The 2,061-nt window shown below is 55.7% G+C and overlaps 1 protein-coding gene across 1 annotated transcript in view; it reads right to left on the bottom strand.

Moving 5' to 3' along the window:
- Positions 1–827: 827 nt before the first annotated feature.
- The window catches only part of sphk1 (sphingosine kinase 1), a gene marked incomplete at both ends in the record, with an annotated part of 11,609 nt that continues 10,375 nt past the window's right edge, over positions 828–2,061 (bottom strand). Inside the window, one exon of the mRNA XM_083677973.1 lies at positions 828–1,731. Coding sequence (XP_083534099.1) covers positions 828–1,731 — 904 coding nt within the window. The remainder of the gene's footprint in view (positions 1,732–2,061) is intronic.

The raw sequence follows: 2,061 nt of genomic DNA, 5'->3' as shown, positions 1-2,061 counted from the left end.
GGATTATTCGAAGTGTAACCTCAGATGGCCAGGTTTCTGGCTGCTTTAGCACAACCTCACCAGCACTTAACCCCTTCCCGCCATCCGGGTAGACATTGAGGGAAAGTGGGTGCGTCTAGGACACACTGATGTGAAAGGGTATCTGCATTACATCACTGATGGGGGAGGGGGGGGGGGGCTCATGAATACTGCATTACCTCGTGTAGTGTATGTATTTCTGTTGAAATAGAATGAGTTTCTGTTGAAATAGAATGAATTTCTTCCTCAGCAGAATGATTGCCCAGGGGGAAAATGGCTAGTGTGGAACGGGTGATGGGAGCTGCCTAGGCTGGCTGCCTGCTTTGTCCTCACGGGGACAGGAGAATGTGCTTCTTTTCACATGTGTCACGCTTATTGAGTCAGACAGCGAAGCGCACAATGCACTCTTCACAGCCGTGGGTCCCACTACACACCAACCACTCATGAGATGCACGCACTCACGAGATGCACGCACGCACGCACGCACGCACGCACGCACGCACGCACGCACAGACACACGCACACACGCATACATAAACTCACCCAGCTGGGACCAGCCAGCAGCAAGAACATCCATCCATGGCTTTGACCCTGATCAAGCATCGAGAGGAAGGGGAAAGAGCTATCAAAAATAAGAGCAAGGAGATAGACACTTCTCCGTATCTGTAGAAAAATAGAGGGCTGATTTTCCAAAGGCTGATATAATGTCTTTGGTACTTTTGTACAGCTCCACTGGGAGTAAGAAAGGAAGGGAGCAGTCAGAGCTGTAGAGTGGAGAAGCACAGACACAGAGCACTGCAGACAGAAGCTCAACCAGAGATGAGTCTGCCTAGTCCTGGATGAATCTGGGCCTGCACCGGCCCGTACTCCACCATCTCCCCGTCCACAGTGATCACGCCCTCGGGGGACAGGGGCTCCAGGCGCAGGGCCCTCACCCTCTCATACACCATGTGTGGGCAGCCGCTGGCCAGGTGGGCGCCTTTCTCCATGGCCAGGAAGAGCCTGAGCAGGGCAGGCCTGGAGATACCTGCGCTCACGTAGAACAGGTGGATCAGGCCGTCGTCTGGAGCGGCCCCGGGGGCAGTCCACAAGTCCTCAGCCAGGTGGGACTGGTAGATGGCCATCACCAGGACAAAGTCCTCCTCCTTCACCACTGTCCAGTGCTCAGGCACGGGCTCCTCCAGGCCGGGCAGCAGGGAGTCTGGGGGCCCCGTCTGGGGGTCGGTCCTCTTCGTGGTGCTGGCGTTGTTGGAGGAGTTGTGGATGGTGTTATGGTTGGAGTTGGTCGTGCTGTGGTTGTGGCGAGAGTTCTGGTTGGGGGAGTTGTTGGGCCGACACGGTAGGGAGGAGCAGAGGGAGGAGGGCTGGGGGTTGGAGGAAGGAGGAGCGTGGGTGTTAGTCTCCTGGCCTGGCTGTGATGGGGGGCGGGCCTCCTTGACAGGCAGGTAGGCCAGCCTGCCCTGGTACACCCTGAGGGACGCCAGGCGCACCAGCGTGCCGACCAGGAAGCGTATGGCACCCACGTGGCGGTACTTCTCGCTCTCGATATCGATGTCGGCCACGAAGCCCCAGGCCAGGGAGAGGAAGGAGAAGAGGCGCGGCGTCTGGCTAGAGACCATGTGGACAGACACCAGGTCCAGACGAGACACCAGGCCCTTACACAGCAGGAAGCCACAGCTCAGCAGCAGCTCCTCGCTCCAGGCTGGAGGAGACCTGCAGGGACAGCAGGAGGCAGCAGGAGGCAGCAGTGAGCTCACAGACCAGGAGAGGGGCACTTAGGGATGAGGGATCTCAACATATTTGGGCTGGATTAGTGTCCAACATTGTGAGAATTGACATCTGATTTCCAGCAAAAAGATTCAGTGCCTTTAAACCTTTGTGCACTGGTAGAACATCTGAGTAAGTGTGTTTTTGTTGTTGCTTTCTGTTGAGGTTATGTGAGTAAACTACCAGCAGAGGGGGCTCATATTTTACAAGTTGCAGGAGTAGAAGAAGAAGAAGAAGAAGACTCTTTATTTGGCCATGCAATCAATTCTCATCAAT

This window comes from Argentina silus, assembly GCF_951799395.1.
Source record: "Argentina silus genome assembly, chromosome: 9".
Classification (NCBI taxonomy): Eukaryota; Metazoa; Chordata; class Actinopteri; order Argentiniformes; family Argentinidae; genus Argentina; species Argentina silus.
This window is presented reverse-complemented; position numbering and strand designations above follow the sequence as displayed.